Raw genomic sequence first — 18,407 nt, forward strand, 5'->3', positions numbered from 1 at the left:
TTTCATTATCAAGTTTTTAAGTTTGAAGTGAAAAAAAAAAAAAAAAAAAACAAATGAACTTGCTCTTGCTTTATGTTAGTTTTTTCTTATTTTCTTCCCTGTTTCATTTTTTGTGACAAGTTTGTTGTTGTTATTATCAGAATTTACTATATAACGGTTTCTAACTGACATTATTCACAATAGAATTCGTTACATTACTCTATGACGTATTTGAATTGATAGAAAAGCTGGTCGAGTGTTGCCGGTGCGGGACTGATACCAGCTTGGTAATACGGGACTTGGAGTTCGAACTCAGCTGCTGCAATGCACTGCAGGGCTCGGAATTTGATTCAGTTGATGAGATTATGCGAAAGCGTCTCCGTAAGAATCCAACAACAACAAGAAGAAGAATTAAATTTGAAATGTTTTGTGAATAATATATTTCTGCATTAGGAAGTTAGCCAAAGCTGTGTCATGTTTCAGTTCAAACTACTTTTATGCCACTGGTCCTAGTAATAAATAAATACCATCTCAGGCAGTACAAACTTGTAGATCGATTTTTTCCCAGCATTCCTTGCAATTTTTCATGAAATATTTTTCGCATAATTAACCTATTTTAAAGATTTTTGAAATCTCTTTTCCCTCTTGAGGTTTTGGGGCAGTTCTCGAGAACTTAATTTTACATTCCAGACTTTTTGTTTGGGGGTAAGGGGGATAAAATTTGCAAAACAAATTAAAAAAAAATCCCTTTTGGAGAAATACACAGAAAACTTGGCCTATCTTGACGTCTGCAAAAATCTTTTTTTTTTCTATCAAAAATATGACGAATTTTGTGTAGATTCGGCAATTCTTGCCTGTTTTGTTTCGATTTTATTTAAACCACGGGGATGGGTTTATTGTATTGATTTTCTATATAATTTTTTACAGTCATAAGGAATTGAGGAGTGTTTGTTTTTATAACTTTACTGCTAAACTGTTAATGGGTTTCGATAGAATCGGTCAATACATTGATGATTTGGCTACATTCTTGCTATTTTATGGACGACATCAATCACAGTTTATATAATTATCCAGTAAGATTACCGCAGATGATTTCTGGCTCTTCATTCTTGGTGCGAACAAAAAGCTCCTCCCACTTATTTCTGCACTTATTGTCCACTTATTGGTTGAGCCGGCCAAGTGGTTTTGTCAGTACTTGTTCCGTAGGTGATTATTCTTTGTCTACCCGTGAAAAGATCTAATGCCGCTTATGTTTATATCTGCAAAAACGTTCTCTGGAGCACTCGCACCTTGGTCCGGATTTTTATAATGGGTGACATAGGGAAAGATTATACTGGATAATTATATAAACTGTGGACTCAACTGATGTAGTTGAAGCTTTGTTTTTTTTCTTTTTTTGGAGGGGCAGAGTAAAGAGAGATAAAACTGCGCAAAAATTCAGAGAATGATCTTTGGAGCAAGAGGCAAAAAACTTGGCCTATCTTGATGTTTGCGTATATCCTGTTGGCGTCCCATTTCCCTTTTAGATTGGTACTGACCTTCCAGAATGGTCTGTTCCATCAGAGAACTATCAAAGCTGAGTCCTTGCAGAGCTAAGCCAATGAGATCCACCCACCATGTTGCTGCTCGTTAGAACTGCCTGCAGTAAAGAACTGCCTGCAGTATTATCTAAAAGGGAGATTTATTCAAAGTGCAGTCGCCACGACCTTCCGACAGAGGCTATGCCAAACGAACCTTCTCTTATTAATTTTAAGACAGGGTATAATAAGTATCTAAAAATGAAAATAAGAGATAATTACCAGGGATAAATTGTCAGATGAGGGTGCTATTAAAACCTTAAATATTCAAAAAGAAGCAGAGAATAACAAATCTATCTAAAGTTTTAATAAAAAGCATGAAAATAATGCTAAACAGAATACTTATCTTAAAAAACTTTTTGTAAAGAGATTAATCATACGAAAAGAAATAATTTACGTCGTTTTTGCTAAGTACCACGAGATTATTTGATTGTGTGTTCTCCTTCTTAAAAATGCCGGCTAATATGAAAAAGTGATTATCTAGACATACATTATTTTTTCATAAAATTATGTATCATCACCTACCTTATGCCTAAGGTTAAAAAACAGAGTCATTACCCTCAAAATCTACTAGAATCGGCATCTTGTGGTATCTACCACAATCGAGCTTCACAGGTTGGATCTGTATCCCTACTTTGTTGAAGCCCTCAATTTATCAACATCTTGACAGTGGTTTCACATTGGTGAAGTAGGCCTATCCCACTGGCTTACTTAAGGTCTGTAAGAATATAAGCTTGACTCTAATTGATGAATTTTTTTAGATGACTAATCATAGCCCACTTTATATCTTTACGATACGAAATGGCAACGTGAAACAGCTAAAATTCAAAATTATTTTAAGAAAATTACAAATATTTTCTTTCTTTTGCCAGGTGAAGAATATCGATATAGTTCTTGTCTTGAAGATCTGCCATGCCCAAAGACCTGCACTTGTGAAGGCACGACTGTGGATTGTTCAAGCAGAGGCTTGAAGGAATTTCCCCGGGACGTTCCTCCTTACACAACCGAGCTGTAATATTTTTTTTTAAATTCGTTTTTTTAGGCAGCAAATATTATTATAAAGAAAAAAAAGCAAAAAATAATTTTTTCTCAGAATAATAATCATAATCGAAGAGATAATCTAAACATAATAATGATAAGCAGATCTATTATAATTCCACTAAACCATGTAGCGCTACGGATGAACTTTTTACGCCCCGACTTGAGAATGTTTTTAGGAATAATAGAAATTTTAGGAGCCTCAAGTTGATGAGAAGGGAAAATATGATAGTTTGTTTATGTTCGTCAACTATAAAAACTTGATTGCACAGACCGTGTAGTTTTTCTGAATCAATAAACTTTTACGTGTGAATAAAAAATCCTTTGAAAGTTTCTGGAATCAGGGAAGTAGTAAAATTTGTTGAAAAGTAGAAATGCTGCGAGGGTTTGTTGATGTCGCGAGAACATGAAAGAAATAAAATCTGAACACTATTGTTGTGTGTTAATGCTCATTAGGCTTTATATCTTCTCTGTAACAGTTTGATTTAGAGGAAAAGCGGATCTGAACTCTCGGTAAACCTTGCCATGAATTTTATAACGTAACCAATAAGCCAATATGGAGGATTGAATCGAAGGCCTTATCTGGAATATTTGTTGGGGGGGGGGGTACAAAAAGAACTTTACAAAACACATCGAAAATCTGTGTATATGCATTTTTGCTACTTTTTTACGAGTTGGACATTATTTTTTAGAGGGTAGGGGGTCAAACCCTCTACCCTCTACCCTCAAACCCTCAAACCCAGTAACCACCCTGGATACGGTCTTGATTGAATGTAGATAATGCTACCCCTCACCCAAATAAGGATTGTAGTACTCTGTCCGCTCTACTTCTGTTCAGGTTATTCAGATAACTTAATTTTTTTTTCGGAGTCAGTAATGTAATTTAATAACATCTTTGGACTAGGGCTCGAGTGGTCCTGATATTGTCCATCTGATGTTGTCCACGGAATTTAGATCATGTCAACCCTGCCATATAACCAATTTTTTTTTCAGAACAAAGAATGTAAATTTGAAGTTCAGCCTGGATGGGTGTGATGTAGTCGTGTTATGATAATTTATTTTTATTATTTTTGCTTAAGTGATGTTCTTCTTAGTTTATTTGCTGCTCTTTTTTTCTAAGGTTTAGCTCCAGTCGATTTTCCATATTTCATGACAAAACCAAGAATCAAGTTCTTTCCACCGTCATTTATATTTCCTTCTTTGCTTTTGACAATATTGGGATACCCCCGCCCCCCATATATAGCCAATATTGAAGACAGAAATTCAGTTTTTAAAATATCAACATATTAACGTTCACTTAAAAAGATAATTTCGGTAAATGAGTCTCTGCTGATGTCTTGTTTGATGCTACTATATAATCATCTACGTAGTTTTTAGACAATACTGCCTCTCCATTTATGAAGAAGGTTGTATCCAGGGGGCTCAGGGTTTGAAACCCCTCCCGAAATTTTTTCCGTAAAAACGTAACAAAAATGCATATAGACAAGTTTTAATGCATTTTTTTGAAATTTTTGCAACCCCTCCCCTCCACACGAGAGGAAAATATCCCCCCCTCGAACAAAATTCTGGATGCGGCCTTGTTATAAATAAACTGAAATAAAAATATATAAGCCATGGGTGAAGCTTTTAATTAAGACATTGAAAAAAAAATTGTGAAGAAAAGCTCGAAAATATCAGTTTCACTTCCGCAACGCCTTTAAGAACATCTCTCTATGTTTATGGTATGTTTTAGAATTTAAAGTGGTAAAAAGCAACTTCAGTCCTTGTTTGTGCACATTTCACGAAAGCAGGTCTTGAAATCGAAAAATTACTGTTCTATAAATGAAAGGGTATTAAGGTCCTCCCCATGAATATGTAAAGATTCGTTGGAGCTTATCTCTTGAAAAATTCCGCCGCTTAAAAAGAGCCGGGGTTCAGTACCCCTCTTCAATACGACCTCGAGATGGACGCAGTATTCTCACTTTAGTTAGTCTCTGTACTGCATACATTTTGGGTCTTCCAATTTTGACCATATTTAGGCCTGACTTTTGTTTTCAGCCACCATTGCTATCGACTAAAGTATATCTTCATGAAAATTGAAACCGGGAAAAAAAAGAAAGAAAAAACTGGAAAACAGTCAAAATCAGAATTTTCCAATATCATTTTTCATCACTTATCATTTATTGTTTTTTCATCGATATCGTTTAATTAGTATCGTCTCATTAGTATCATTTTTCATTAGCAGAGTAATCCGTATCAAAAGATTTCCAAGATCAACTCTTGAAACTAGGAAAATCATTTGTGCTCAAAATCTAAAAGTTAAAACAAATCATCCTAATACGAACATATTGTTGACGACACATCAACACTGCCGCATTAAGTTGCCGCAGTGCTGCCGCTGCCATATCAATGGCTTAAGGTCCTTTAGCTGTCCTTAAAAAACGATCCTGCTTTTTTGATAAAAACAATCTCACTGAAAAGTCAACACTGCCGCATTAAGTTGCCGCAGTGCTGCCGCTGCCATATCAAGGGCTTAAGGTCCTTTAGCTGTCTTTAAAAAACGATCCTGCTTTTTTGATAAAAACAATCTCACTGAAAAGTCAACACTGCCGCATTAAGTTGCCGCAGTGCTGCCGCTGCCATATCAATGGCTTAAGGTCCTTTAGCTGTCTTTGAAAAACGATCCTGCTTTTTTGATAAAAACAATCTTACTGAAAAGTCAACACTGCCGCATTAAGTTGCCGCAGTGCTGCCGCTGCCATATCAAGGGCTTAAGGTGCTTTAGCTGTCTTTAAAAAACCATCCTGCATTTTTTGATAAAAACAATCTCACTGAAAAGTCAACACGGCCGCATTAAGTTGCCGCCGTGCTAACGCTGCCATATCAAGGGCTTAAGGTCCTTTAGCTGTCTTTAAAAAACGATCCAGCATTTTTGATAAAAACAATTTTACTGAAAAGTCAACACTGCCGCATTAAGTTGCCGCAGTGCTGCCGCTGCCATATCAAGGGCTTAAGGTCCTTTAGCTGTCTTTAAGAAACGATCCTGCTTTTTTTGATAAAAACAATCTCACTGAAAAGTCAACACTGCCGCATTAAGTTGCCGCAGTGCTGCCGCTGCCATATCAAGGGCTTAAGGTCCTTTAGCTGTCTTTAAAAAACGATCCTGCTTTTTTGATAAAAACAATCTTACTGAAAAGTCAACACTGCCGGATTAAGTTGCCACGGTGCTGACGCTGCCATATCAAGGGCTTAAGGTCCTTTAGCTGTCTTTAAGAAACGATCCTGCTTTTTTGATAAAAACAGTCTCACTGAAAAGTCAACACTGCCGCATTAAGTTGCCGCAGTGCTAACGCTGCCATATCAAGGGCTTAAGGTCCTTTAGCTGTCTTTAAAAAACGATCCTGCTTTTTTGATAAAAACAATTTTACTGAAAAGTCAACACTGCCGCATTAAGTTGCCGCAGTGCTGCCGCTGCCATATCAAGGGCTTAAGGTCCTTTAGCTGTCTTTAAGAAACCATCCTGCTTTTTTGATAAAAACAATCTCACTGAAAAGTCAACACTGCCGCATTAAGTTGCCGCAGTGCTGCCGCTGCCATATCAAGGGATTAAGGTCCTTTAGCTGTCTTTAAAAACGATCCTGCTTTTTTGATAAAAACAATCTCACTGTAAAGTCAACACTGCTGCATGAAGTTGCCGCAGTGCTATCGCTGCCATATCAAGGGCTTAAGGCCCTTTAGCTGTCTTTAAGAAACGATCCTGCTTTTTTGATAAAAACAGTCTCACTGAAAAGTCAACACTGCCGCATTAAGTTGCCGCAGTGCTAACGCTGCCATATCAAGGGCTTAAGGTCCTTTAGCTGTCTTTCAAAAACGATCCTGCTTTTTTGATAAAAACAATCTTACTGAAAAGTCAACACTGCCGCATTAAGTTGCCGCAGTGCTGCCGCTGCTATATCAAGGGCTTAAGGTCCTTTAGCTGTCTTTAATAAACCATCCTGCTTTTTGGAGAAAAACAATCTCACGGAAAAGTCAACACTGCCGCATTAAGTTGCCGAAGTGCTGCCGCTGCCATATCAAGGGCTTAAGGTCCTTTAGCTGTCTTTAAAAACGATCCTGCTTTTTTGATAAAAACAATCTCACTGAAAAGTCAACACTGCTGCATGAAGTTGCCGCAGTGCTATCGCTGCCATATCAAGGGCTTAAGGCCCTTTAGCTGTCTTTAAAGACGATCCTGCTTTTTTGATAAAAACAATCTCACTGAAAAGAAAGTTCCTGCCCTAGTCAACAAAATAAATACTGAATGAAGATAAAGCTTTATTTATAACAAGCAGAAATACAAACTTTTCTTCCTCTCAACAAGGACATTAGGGTCCTTAAATCTAAAACGCCGGGAACAATTCCAAAAGTTTGTCCTTAAATTGAAAGTAATGAACTGGAAGTTAATGTGGTCCAATGCTCTACAATAAAACGAAAGAGAAAAGTTACTATCCCATTTAGAGCAATTTTGTTCTATAACGAGAAAGGCTTTTTATCTGACTTCTGCGCTTTTTTTAATTTTGATTCGTAATTTTTATCACAACTTTGCCATTTAAGACGTACATTTTGCCCCATATCTTTATTAGCCCTTTGAGTTACAAATTTGTGTTTTATTTTCATGTTTTTATTCGAAGTAGTTAATTTTCTTCAGAAATATTAATTGTTTTTGGGGATTGCTTTAACTCACTACCGCTCACATGTAAAAAGTTAGATATCAGGGACATGGGCTTAAATTGGTGGAGGGCAGTTGGGAATTCGTCCCCCCTAAATTTTTTTCCCTCCCCTAGATTAAAAAAAAGATTTTGGGTATTGTCATTAAAAAATTGGAAAAAAGAACAAAACCCTCCGCCCCAGATTTTGAAGTACATATTTAGTCTCCCCCCCCCTACCTATATTTTGGTGAATTAAGGCCAGTGATTGTGTGTGGCTTAACAGAACGGATAAGAAAGAAAACTAGGTGAATGAAATATCTGAAGCTTAAATTATCAGCTCTGAAATAATTTCGAACCTTTTTTGCCCTCAAAACAAGAAAAATAACAAGAGGAACTAAGTAAAGGGAAGCTCATGAAGACAAAAAATTGTTTGCTGTATTCTACGGTCATAGTATGGAATAATTGTGTAATTTAATGATCATAATAAAATTATAAACACTTTGTTACTATTTCTTATATGATTCTAATTATTGCATATAATAATCATTATAATATATATAATAATGCTCACTTGCTATAAATAATACATATTATTAGGTAATAGTTCGCTATGTAATAATAATTATAACTATGTTATGATAACATTCTCCCATTCAATAATAATCATTTGCTATATATTAATAATTAAATACTGATTGTATTGTTTCCCAATGACCAAGGTTTTTTCTTTTAATATGATAACAAAAAACACCTTGCTATTACGACAAAACGGGAATACGAAAATTATCAGCCTTTAAATAATATTAAACAAAAATAAAAAGAAGAACTAAGAAAAGGGTTCTAAGGATTCACATGAACAAAAATGCAGCCTATTTTGCTGCACTAAAAGAGCCGATATTTTGCCTGTATAATATAATTATAATTATATATAATATATAATTTTATATTATATATAAAATTAATATAATATAATTTATATAATACATTATATTATATATATAATTATATAATATAATTAGCAAGGAATCTTAAATGTTCAAGCAAAGCAAGAACGATTGCGGAAATTAAACCAGTGAGAAAAAATTGGGCTGAAAATTATAGAAACAAAATAAGAAGATACATAATGAAAGTAAAAACTTAAACTCCGCATGGTAAGTAGCGCAATAGTTGTCGCAGTTTTACTCCTCTAGACGGATCGATATGCACCTATGAGATAAGCCTCGTCACCAGCAATGTCAACCATTTTCATGAGCTTCTTTAGGATTTCCTTGCATCTGGTCTGAGGGTTACCCCCTCAGGTGCGATCAATCATATGATGCCAGTGGCGGATCCAGGGGGGGGGGGGGGAAGGGGCGCGCCCCCCTAAAATGGTCTAAAGTAGTGTAATTCACTTAATTAACGCAAGTTTGCGTTAGTAAACTTGCTCATAACGCAAGTTCGGATCAACCTATGGGATCAACCAATTTTGTGCCCCCCCTTATAAAAATCCTGGATCCGCCACTGTATGATGCAAGGTTGAAATCGAACGCAATTCGAGCAGAAACTTCCGTTGGTGTTCATAAGAGGTTCCCAAAATAGATGAGGGTTCTTTGGGCAATCTGAATTGAGAATGGCACTTGATGACAAGAGCAAGTGGTCTTTTGTTACTCACAAATTTGTCGCATCAGAGCCCCTCGATTCAATGGAGTTATTTCGGCTGTCAGACGTCTATCAACTCAAGATGGTGGAATGGAGGAGCAATATCTCGGCAGCATAGCGTCAAACTCGGCTCACAGATGGGTTGTATGTACGCACCTTCGTGTGCCGAGAAATATAGAGCATTCTTCAAATGGCATTGAGTCTTCCAGTGACAGAAGAAGCTTTCGTAATTCGGCTAGTCAGTTCTGCTTGCACGGAGCCCTCATTCATATTCACGGAGTTAAGATAGGCAAAGTTAGTGACTGTTCTAGCTTGGGCTCCACAAAGTGTAATGAAGTCGGGGACGTAACCGGGCCTGACGGCTCGACTGTTTTGACAGTTGAAAAAAACAACTTCCCAAACTACTACGGGTACTACTACTAACAACTCACTGCAGCACCAAGTCGCTAAAGGCCAACATAGCTACGCACGCTCCTCCACCATCCCAATTCAATTTAAATCCTCCCTCTTTACACCTTCACAGGAAGTTCAATCTCCGTTAAATACTTCCTTACAACCTCTAAATCATCAACCTCTAAAACATTCATATAACTCCCAAATGTAACTATCTGAATGTAATACCCAGATATAACTATCTAAACATCCATGTAACTTCCAGAATATAATGTTCTGAATTTGACCGGAATAATTCAATTATTTATTTAATCTTGCTTTATTTTGGCCACTTTCAGGATTGGACAGACTTGACTCTATTGTGCATTGTTTTCTATTTTATTTTAGTCACTCTCTTGATTAGTAAGGAGCTAGAAGAAATTCCATTGTATATTTGGTTTGTATGATTCGCTATAAGACGACCGTTGTCACAAAAACTAACCAATGGAATAAAAGCATATTTTTTAACACGAAAGCATAGGAGGCTAATCTCTAATTTTCTCTTCGCGTATACCCTCTAACCATGAAAGGACGACACTATAGAACAACTATCGTTACGTGACTTACAAATGTAACCCAGTTTATGCTTGATCAGAAAAAAATTTATTAACTCATAATAAACCAGTTTACATCGTAAGTTTGTTTAACATTTGTTCCCTAATGTAATGGATCTTTGGCACTAAACCGTAAAACCTTTTCACACTAGCATAACTAAAGACGCTATGTAATCTTACGGAGCAAATTTAATCTATAATAGTGCATGCGTCACGCCATTAACGTCACGTAAATGCCGTGACAGCATTAAATATAAAGTTTTATGTCACGGCATTTTGATTGACATGGTATTTTTGTTGTTGTTGTTTAATTTTTTTTCTTCGGTCTATTATATTCTCTTTCCCATCTCCTTTATTTATTGTTTTCGCTAGTGTATCTTAACGAATGATTGTTTTTTTTATATAATCATGTATTGCGTTTATTTTTTTTCTTGTTTTTCTCCTCTCCCATTTTTTCTTGTCCTTCTTTTTGATTTTAGTGATATTATTTAATATACTGTTTAGTCTCCCACTCTCACAGGCCAAGGAGCCTTTGTGGGGGTCTAAAGCTTTGTATTTTTTTTTAAGTTTTCTTTAAATAAATTGATTGACGTAAGTTTTTAATATGTTACTGAAAAGTCAATATGGTAGCAACAGAATGGAATTCATGGATGAGCAATTAATGAATTTTGAAATGAATTAATAAGATTTTCCTAGAAAGCCTTTCACGCTTGATCAAAGCTTTAATCCCCATCTTTCTTCCATATTTTAAGTGTTTTTATAGTCTGACTATGACTCTGATAGTTTTAGATGACGGTTATGATGGTTTTATGGATACATCAGCCTACTGTAAAAGGACTTGCTTAAGCGTGAAATACTTTAACGTACGGTAGTTTAGCTTAACCATGCAGTACAGAAAGTTGCATTTACGACTTTTTCTGGGAATATATATTTTATGGTAAATATTACTTTTTATGCTTTTTCTCATTAGCTAACTTTGTTTTAGGTTACTTCCTGGCAATGAAATAACTCGAATTCGAGCGAATGGCTATTTCAAGTCCTTGCCCAGTCTTATTAAATTAGATTTGCGACGAAATATGATAAATGTTATTGAGCCACTGGCGTTTGACGGTGCTGTAGCTTTGCTTGAAATGTAAGAATTTTTTCTTCCTTTTTCTTAGTTTTAGATTAGTCAACTAGTTGACTTGTAGGTATTTTTTTGCGTCGGATAGAAACAAAAATGTAGACAAGTAAGTAAACAGGATATACCCGAATATTGCCATTTTTTCCCTGCAAATAGGCTTACGTGGTTTGATATACCCAAATTTTGAGACAGGATTTCATGCGTTAAAAAAATAAAAAAAAACGTATAATTTTTTTTAAAAAGATATGTCCATAAAACTATACTATAAACTCATAATTTATTCTTGACTAGCATTCATTTTCCGCATTGTAGTAGCCTATTTATGTAATGCTCTGTTTACGATAATTTTCCTTTGAGCTAATTATTCAAGGAGTAACAACCCTTAACTACTTCTAGGGGGAGTCATACATTAGGTCTCTAAAGGAAAGCCGGCGTCCCCCCAACGGAAAATTCTCCTCTCTGGAAAATTCGCCCGGAAAATCCTCCCCCCTTGGAAAATTCCCAGCCGAAAATCCCCCCCGCGAAAATTCTTCCCCTGATAATTTCCCACCATGGGAAATTACCTCAAACGCAATATTGAGCAGCCATAGAGAAAGTACATAATAGGTACCTGAAATTGTCGATCAGAGGTCCAAAGGGGTAACAAAAGGACCAGATATCAAAAACAGTTTTAGGAAAGGGGCTCGTTGGTCTCCAGTCACTTTTGACTTATAAAAAAAGACTAGAACTCTCAATTTTCGATCTAACAAGCATGCTCCGAAGTTTCTGCAACCACGAGGGGGAGGTTGAGGATGAGGAAGGGGCAGCCCCCTCCTATATGGAATAAATTATGCTAATTCCAATGCTTAGTTATTATATATTCTAAGTCACGAGGACATGTAAATGACTAAATACGTCACAAGGAAAATCTTTGATTGTCTGATTATCGCTAGTGTTATGGCCATTAGTTCAAAAGGAGAGGAAGGCGTGAGTCCTGTTGAAGCAACAGAGTGAAAATCGCTAGTCGTAACTGTTAATAGTCTTGAAAGGTCCTTGGATAGTTATAAATATGTAAAATAAAAACTTTTATTGGTATGAAGGTTGAAAATCAATTGCATAATTTTCCAAGACCAAATTCAAGAACTTAAAAAACAAAAATTAAAAAGGAACTCTTTCATCTTCAAATGCACAAGAAATTCACAATTTCTTTTTTCTCTATGCCAGTCAGAAAAACTTAAAAATTTAAAGATATTAAAACGTCACATAAGAACACAATGGATAGTTATAAGATATGTCGAACAAGCAAAGTCAAGGTGATAACCTCGGACAGTCAATGTGATAAATCAAAACTTATCACCTTGACAGTCAAGGTGATAAACGTGCTCTATCCATACTATTTGGCCAACGTTTATTCGAAAGACGTAAATATGGGGTAGCAATAAGTGTGGACTTATACGCCACCCTCCCCAAAGTCTTATTTTTGACGATCGTTTTCCTCTTTTCATAAAGGTCACCTGTTTTTACAAATTTCCCCCCCCCTCTTTAGAAATAAACTCCAGCGAATATATATTGGATACAAAACTAATGCTATTAATATTGTACAGTTATAATTGACTGAGGCTCACAAACTAACTATTATAAGATGTTTAAAAGGGGATACTTTGGGCTACTCCCTGACATCCCCAGATTTTTACTATTTTTCTTTTTTTTTTTCTTTTTTTTTTCTTTTTTTTTTCAAAAATTACACGGTGCGAGCGGTTCTTGACAAATGGTCGAAGACTTCAGTCGGCTCTTCAAACAGAGATGAATCGATTATTTGCTATTACGGATACTCCATTTCAATGGAAGACGTGAGTTGCCCTAAATATATTTGAAACTTACATAAGAACTGATCACATAAAAACTATATCTATTACTTTTAATAGAATAGTTGTATCTACTACCATGGGTAGTATTAATCTCTGCATCCATTTCAATGCATGAAGCGTAATACCTGAATTTTAATATTCCCCGCTTTTTTGTTGAAATTACCTGTTTTGAGCGGCTCTAAGCGAATCATCTCGAACCAAATTTAATTCCTGTGCACGCTTTTCGGCCCTTGAATCTGTGTTTTAAAGTTGTTTTTCACCCATTTTTTAAATATAGCAGTCGAATGATTAAATTCATTTTCAAATTCAGAAGACTGGTAAACCCTAGAGGTGGATCAAGTTGGTATTATATTGGCATATTTCCTCGATCACATGAGTAACCCCTTAGAAATTGACGCCTTATCACAAGGATGATCGCAAGAGGGTCTCAAGGGCCTGGCCCCTAAAATCCTAAATCTTCTCGAATTTCTTGGCAAATCTTATTTAAATTATCAAATAAGCTTGTTTTCTATTATTTTCCTCCCTCCCGGTCTCGAGGAAAATTCTTAGATACGTCCCTGCCTTACCCGTCTCATCAACGCCAAATAGTACCTTCCGTATATTTGCATAGCTTTTTCCTGCCCCTGTCAATTTATCTACAGCATTTATATGCACATATTTCCTTCCATTTGAGTTTCTCGTAGACGCATTACATCTATGTATTATCAATCTAGATGTTTAAGATGAATCTTCCCCCTTCATCTCAACTGAGGAATCTTCCCACTTCCTTATATTGAGGAAAACTAGAACAAGTGCTTTCTATAACTACTAGATAAAGCTCAGTACTGACGGAAGACAGTAAATGTTATTGAATGAATGTGACCAACAGGCGTCGCTAAAAGGATTTTGGCAAAGAATTCTAAATGTTTCTATTAGTTTTTTGGAAAAGACTTTATTGAATTGTCTAAAAAGAGATGTCAAAAGTGCAGTTTTACCAGTTTAATAAGAAACTAGTAATATATTTATATACCAATTCGTAAATAGGAAACAATTATTTATTTCATTCGCAGTTTTTTTCCGGCTAGGGAAATGTGTATTTTAACTCTGATCTGAAACAGATGTGTACCGAACATTCATTATTATGAACACTCCATTTAAATGGATGAAATGAAATTGAGCTGCAGAAATAAAGCTCAGCTGTTAGAGTTTTACTTTGTGGCCACCTTAGAAGTCATGATTTTGTTTTTTGTAAGACTGGGAGTTATTGCGGGTCGAAAAAACCCTACTAAAATATTTTTCCGCATTTTAATTATTATTCACGTCCTGTATCAGGTCATAGATTGAACAAATTGCTCTGAATTCTGTATGGTCCGTGTAATTGAAAACAGAATTCGGCTTGAGTTATCCTAAACAAGCTCTAAAAAAGGAGATTTCTTTGAATATCCGTTTAAAAAAGACTTTATCTATAAAAACGAGGAAGCTCATTTATTTTAAACACAATTTTGCCGGTTGGAAAAAAGACATTTTCCACCACTAATTGAAACATCAGTGAATCGAATAATTTCCCGCACCGAGACTCCTTTTTTTCGGGCGACGTAAAATATGGTTGAAGAAGTGACTCCTCTCAAAACTAACTTAAACCTAGGGTTGATGGGAAAAATAGTGTTCAATTTAAATAATAGAGTAAAAATACACCCAATTACAAATGCATTTTGTGATTCATATATTAGGCGGATTTTAGTTGACGCAAATATTTAGACAGGGCAAGGATAATAGATATACCAAGTATCTAAGTCCTTGGAGTTAATGAGTCTTTGAGGCCTGAGCCTCGATCCAGTTTTGTGGCTCCCCCCTAATAATAAATAAGTCGTTCTTCCTTAAATCAAACTATCTTATGTTCCACTTGTTACCTTGTATTTCATTTGGCTTTTTATAAGATGTGTAATTTTGCCAGATTCATCAACCGTAGATTTAATTCAATCGTATTTGCAAAAAAGTAAGAAAAAGGGGCTCTTCAAGCCACTCCTAGCTGAGTAGATTGGTGCGCTGGATTTAGGATCCTTTGTCCGAGAGGACGAGGGTTCGAATCCTAGTGTACCCAATTGGGACGGGGTTCAGTGGCGTGACTCTGTAAGCGCAACCAAGAGTCGAACCAGCTTCAAATGGGTACCTGGAGAAATCTGGGGAAGGTAATCAGGAAGGGTATGCGAAAGCACAGAATGGTTGGCCCCCAACCCCCATGACACTTCCTTGCTGAAGGGCCAAGAAATGGAGATCAGCACCGCTGGTAGGGACTGTAAAGTCCAATGCTGTATTCTTTACCTTTATCTTCTAAAATCCACGCAACATTTGTTGGCAAAACCAAGCTATCCACAAATCGGTACTTATTAATCAAATGAAACACTCAAAAATGAGCAACAAAGACAAGTGACGGGTGATAGAATGCATTGGACTTGTATAATTTGGGCTATATATTTGCGCATTAGGGGAGTGGGGGCTAGGTTAGGTTAAGTTAGGGGCGCTGTCCAAATACTTTACCAGATTTCCCCTCCTAATGTGCAAAAATATAGCCCAAATTATGCTATTATGTAAACTAAAGGTTATATGAAGGCTGTTTGAGGTTATTTGAAGGTTATATTAACTTAACTAACATTAGGATTAACCTAACTTCACTTTGTGGGTGTGTTTCGTTCAATTAACAAGTACCCACAAATCTTTCCAATGTGAGAAAGAACATTCAAGCACAAATGGTGCCACCCTAGCGCTGTTGAGGTCCTTGTCAATTCATCTTACATCTTCTGGTACTTAAAGATGTTCGCTTTTCCTTCTATTGGAGTTTCTCATAGATGCTGCACACTTATCTAGTATCAATCAAGACGTTTGAGATGAATAGTTGCCGGGGAATCTTCCCCCTTTCCTGATACTGCGGAAGACTAGAAGAAGTATTCCTAGAATGACAGGATAATATATGAAAAGGATATACAAATATTCAGAAAAGGAAGTTTACTTCATCCTGGTTGCGGAATGATCTCCGGTGTTGCAATAGAATGAAGAACATTTTTATTGGGAAAAAAGGAGCAGTAACTACAGATTGGCCCCCCCCCCTCCCACAAAACATTAATCTTCAAATTATCAACATATATTTAAACTGAAATAAGTTCCTTCATTTTGCCCTACAGTTCTGGGCTAGCCATCCCTGGGATATCCAATCGGTCCCCTATTTCCTGATATTTTAACATTTTAAAACAGCTTTCATGATAGTTTTAACACGCATAAAATCTAGGATTTTAGGGTCTTTGGTTATGAGATATTGTATTTTTTCTCTCTTTTATTTTGAGATCTGAGCTTATTTAAACTAGAATGAAAAATTTTATTTCTAGTTGCAACCTTAGAAAACGAAGTTTGTTTCTGTTAAGAGGAGGCAAAGTATCTTCAAATGTCTTACTAATGACTTTTTTGGTTCTTAAGTGTTATCCCGACCACATTCAAGAAGTGAAGTTAGGTTAATCCTAATGAAATATACCAAAATATAACGAAAATATAATACTTTAGTAACGAGACTATAGAAACTACAACAGAGAACTATAGAACGCCGCCCACAGTGATCGCAAGATATCACATACCTAACCAACTCTATATATTAAATATCTAATTAAAATGATACCTGCATAGTAGTTTATCTCACTCAGGCTAAGCTGATTAGTAAACTCAGGCTAAGCTAAGCTGATCTGAGAGTACACACAGAAAAATTGGTTTTAAACAGATCAAACTTCTTGAGTGTGGTCGGGATAACACGTAAGTACATATTTTTTTTTTTATAGACTCTCTTTACTAACAAAGTAACCCTTGCTTTTCCTAAAACAATAGTCCATTACAGGGCTGAGTGTGCTTCGTCTCTAGAGCTATTTCATAACAATTCAACGCCTTAACGTGATAATAAAGATCTATAGAGGAAGTAATAATCATGTCGTTTTTTTTTTTTTACAAAATATAGTTTGAAAGAAATGCCATTGTGTTGAACAGGGTAGGGGTGATATTCTGGCGAATTCTTACTTTTTATTTTCCTGGAAAATCTTTTTGTCTTTATTGCTGTTATGACATATTTCGGTACTTGTCTATTATATATATATATATATATATATATATATATATATATATATATATATATATATATATATATATATATATATATATATATATATATATATATATATATATATATATATATATATATATATATATATATATATATATATATATATATATATATATATATATATATATATATATATATATATATATATATATATATATATATATATATATATATATATATATATATATATATATATATATATATATATATATATATATATATATATATATATATATATATATATATATATATATATATATATATATATATATATATATATATATATATATATATATATATATATATATATATATATAAGCTTAAGCTAAGTAGAAAGTAGAACTTGTTTCTCTGACGCTCATTCCTAATGAAATATCACAAAATATGATGAAAATATATTAGTTTATTAACAAATTTTGGCTATATATTCGTACATTGGTGGGAGGGGGGGGGGGGGTAAAGTGCTGTGGGTCGGCATGCCTAATGTGTTAGGTATAATTATTCTGCATATTATGAAGTATGAATTGTTTTCTAACTTTACACAGTCCAAATACTTTACCCCCCCCCCCCTAATGTGCAAATATATAGCCCAAATTATATATTTCCCATCTATTCTGTCACTTGTCTTTGTTTGTCTCACGCTAAGCTGAAAGAAACTAACGAAGAAACAAGTTCTACTTAGCTTCAATATACATAGGCGCTATAACAGACAAGTAGGCTACCCATATTTCCATTCTTAAAATTCGAACTCTCAGAAATTTTGATATTTTTAATTGATTTGTTTGGTTTTTTTGTTCTTGTTTTTTACTAAATTGACCCCTTCAAAGAGTTTTTATTTAGTACTTAACTCAGTTGGAGTAAAAATGAAATTATTATTTTTTGGATTATAGAACATTAGAAAGCAAAAAGTTCTTCGTCTAGAGCTATTTCATAAAAATTTAACACCTTATATATACGGTAAAGGTTTATAGAAAAATTAATATTGATTTTGTTTTAACTTACAAAATATAGTTTTAAAGAAAATACTGTCATTAACGCCATTCCTTATTTCTTTTTTAACCAGAATTTTTTTTTCCTAAGTTGCTGTTTTGAATATTAGCCTCTCTTAAAGTCTCTGAACATTATAATTATGAGCAGTTCTTCCTGAGCAGTCCTTAAAAATTACAAAATACATAAACTTGATAATTATTGTTCAATCAATAGGATTATTCCTTTAAGAGTTCTTCAGAAACTAAAAATATAAAAAACATATTTCACTAAAACACGGCAGCATTCCAGTAAAATCCAGTTAAATTACTACAAAATTTAAACCTCATCCACCCCTCCCCGCTACAAGGATATTGTCAGGAGTCCTCTGCTACTCTTACTGCTGATACTGCTATTTTAAACTTATCAAAGCGTTGAGCGCTAGGAGGCT

General features: G+C 35.0%; 1 protein-coding gene across 2 annotated transcripts in view; it reads left to right on the forward strand.

Annotated features, from left to right (window-relative positions):
- The window catches only part of sli (slit guidance ligand), a 360,459-nt gene that overhangs the window by 180,483 nt on the left and 161,569 nt on the right, over positions 1-18,407 (forward strand). For both annotated transcript variants that reach the window (XM_089090917.1, XM_089090918.1), the window contains exons 11-12: positions 2,429-2,567; positions 10,871-11,017. In XM_089090917.1, the coding sequence (XP_088947043.1) occupies positions 2,429-2,567; positions 10,871-11,017 (286 nt within the window). The remainder of the gene's footprint in view (positions 1-2,428; positions 2,568-10,870; positions 11,018-18,407) is intronic.

Source organism: Artemia sp. Qi Xiang Cuo, chromosome 6 (genome assembly GCF_049724085.1).
Source record: "Artemia sp. Qi Xiang Cuo chromosome 6, ASM4972408v1, whole genome shotgun sequence".
NCBI classification, from domain to species: Eukaryota; Metazoa; Arthropoda; class Branchiopoda; order Anostraca; family Artemiidae; genus Artemia; species Artemia sp. Qi Xiang Cuo.